The 2,409-nt window shown below is 40.1% G+C and overlaps 1 protein-coding gene across 1 annotated transcript; it reads right to left on the reverse strand.

Annotated features, from left to right (window-relative positions):
• Positions 1 to 1,279: 1,279 nt before the first annotated feature.
• SARC_13415 (hypothetical protein) lies at positions 1,280 to 1,567 on the reverse strand (the record flags this gene model as incomplete). Its single annotated transcript, XM_014292454.1, has 1 exon — positions 1,280 to 1,567. A coding segment is annotated over one exon (288 nt), but the record flags the coding sequence as incomplete, so codon positions are not given.
• Positions 1,568 to 2,409: the final 842 nt, after the last annotated feature.

The raw sequence follows: 2,409 nt of genomic DNA on the forward strand, positions 1-2,409 counted from the left end.
AATCCACATACACACAACAGTACACTACCTTTAGCATCGCTGTCCTCGGCAGCCCTGTCCTTTTTCAACGCGTGCAATATTCTCAGTCCCAGGACTTTGTCCGACAACCTAACAGCCATTGCGGGTGAATACACTAACTCCACCTTCTCTTTGTTCCTCATGACCCATATGCCCGCACTCTCCAACACACGGAATGTCGTGGTATCCGACAGGTCGATTGTCTTTGGACTGAAGTTATCCCTGTGTAAATGTGACAGCCGGGAAAGGGAGAAGAGTGTGAGAGAGAGGGAACCTAAACTAGGAGGAGGAGAAGGAGGCCGCGGTCGGGATGGTAAGACAAGAAAACCTAAAACGTAGCATGGTAACTGATAATATGATATAGTTATAAGAATTTATATGTATATGCCGGATAGTCTATATTTATCTTTGCCTGTGAGCTATGTAGAAACACAAGCTGCATTGGTTTGATGACATGGGTGCGGTTGAAATACCAACAAGCACCTTCTATAATATTACAATTTGCAGTGTTTGGTAATAGACGAACACTTAGTCCTGTCTCCACCTGAAAAAATATCGCAGACATATATATATACGTTCATATTTATAGATAACGCACTAGTTACGTGTATACGAATTCGTATGCATACATAACGGTACATGTAGGTATACAATCACATTCACAAATGAATAACGTATATATAGCAGTACATTTATGTATATAGTCTCATGCGCAAATCAATGTGTATATAGCCGTACACTTATCATAGTCAAATGCAAATATATATACATGCATGACAGTATATGTATGTATTATAGCCACATGCACAAATCTATATGTATATTTAGCTGTACATGTTCTATAATCCCATGCACAAAACTATATACATACATGACAGTACATGTATGTATAGAAGTCAATGCACAAATCCACATACATAAAAAGTATAAAACATATATGTAATACATACGCACATCTATATACACACATGCACACATAGAAGCACATGCATGTATGTAACACATACGCACATCTATAAACACATGCACACAAAGAAGCACATGCATGTATGTAACACATACGCACATCTATATACACAAGTGCACACACAGGAGTACGTGTATGTATGTAACACATACGCACATCTACATAAACACGTGCACACACAGAAGTAAGTGCATGTATGTAACACATACGCACATCTACATACACACATGCATACATAGCAGTACATGCATGTATGTAATACATACGCACATCTACATACACACGTACACAAACTGCGCTCTCTCCTCGTGCGACACGATGGCGAGATCGTCCTCTGCGGTGCACACATCGGATAGTAAAGCACTGGCACTGTAGATACCCATCCAGTCGTTTTCATTGGGGCAGTAGAGGTAGGTAACTTCCTCGTAGCCAATCAGAATCTCGCTTAAGGGTATTAGCTCTGAGAGGGGTTCATGGGTGTTTGGGCGTGCCGTGGGTTTTGCTTTAATTGAAATGGGCACCAGATGTGCCTCCGTAGTGAACTCGAATTTGTCCAAGTCCACCGACACCAGGTCCTTTGGCCTGCAAAACGTGACAGGGCTTGGGTTTAGGTCCAAGGTTTGCCAAAGTCCGAATACACATACGTCAACAGGTCATAGGCATCACTAATTTATAGAAAGGGAACCAATAATCTGACCTGTTAGGCGTAGTATTAAACTTAGATACATCCATTTATGTCGATGAATGTCAATATTAAACTGGAATTTAGGTTGGTTCAACAGTGCAAGAGTAGGTAAAGTACACAAGACAACAAAGAATCTCGATCAGAAAGTTCGTAGCTATCGTTGATGACACCAACAGCAGCTGTGTTACCTACCAATCGACGTAGTACACTCCATGACTACAAGCACAGAGACAAGAACCAGAGACAGACACTATTTTGGTAAACGGATAAGCAGTTACCATGGCAACGGACACACTGATGTGTACACACTAAACAGTGACTAATACATTGTCGTATCAATTATATCAATTGAATAAGTCTAGGACTGTCATGTACAGATACGCCAACAATGCCCAAACACGTATCTATCTACTGTGCATACATTCAAACACTTACACATACATTCAAATACTTCTGATTCATCCACACATACACTCGACTCACTTTGTGCAATGTCTATGACAATCAAATTCTATTTCCGTGCCCAGTAGAGCCACTTACCTATGCATAATATGTATGATACCAGCACACCATCACCTAGTACATATACCATATATAACATTTATACACTCCCTAGTGGCATAATATATATGCTACTAGCACACCATCACCTCGTATATACACAATATATAACATTTATACACTCATTAGTGGCATAATATATATGCTACTAGCACACCATCACCTAGTATATATACAA

Source organism: Sphaeroforma arctica, assembly GCF_001186125.1.
Source record: "Sphaeroforma arctica JP610 unplaced genomic scaffold supercont1.3260, whole genome shotgun sequence".
NCBI classification, from domain to species: Eukaryota; class Ichthyosporea; order Ichthyophonida; genus Sphaeroforma; species Sphaeroforma arctica.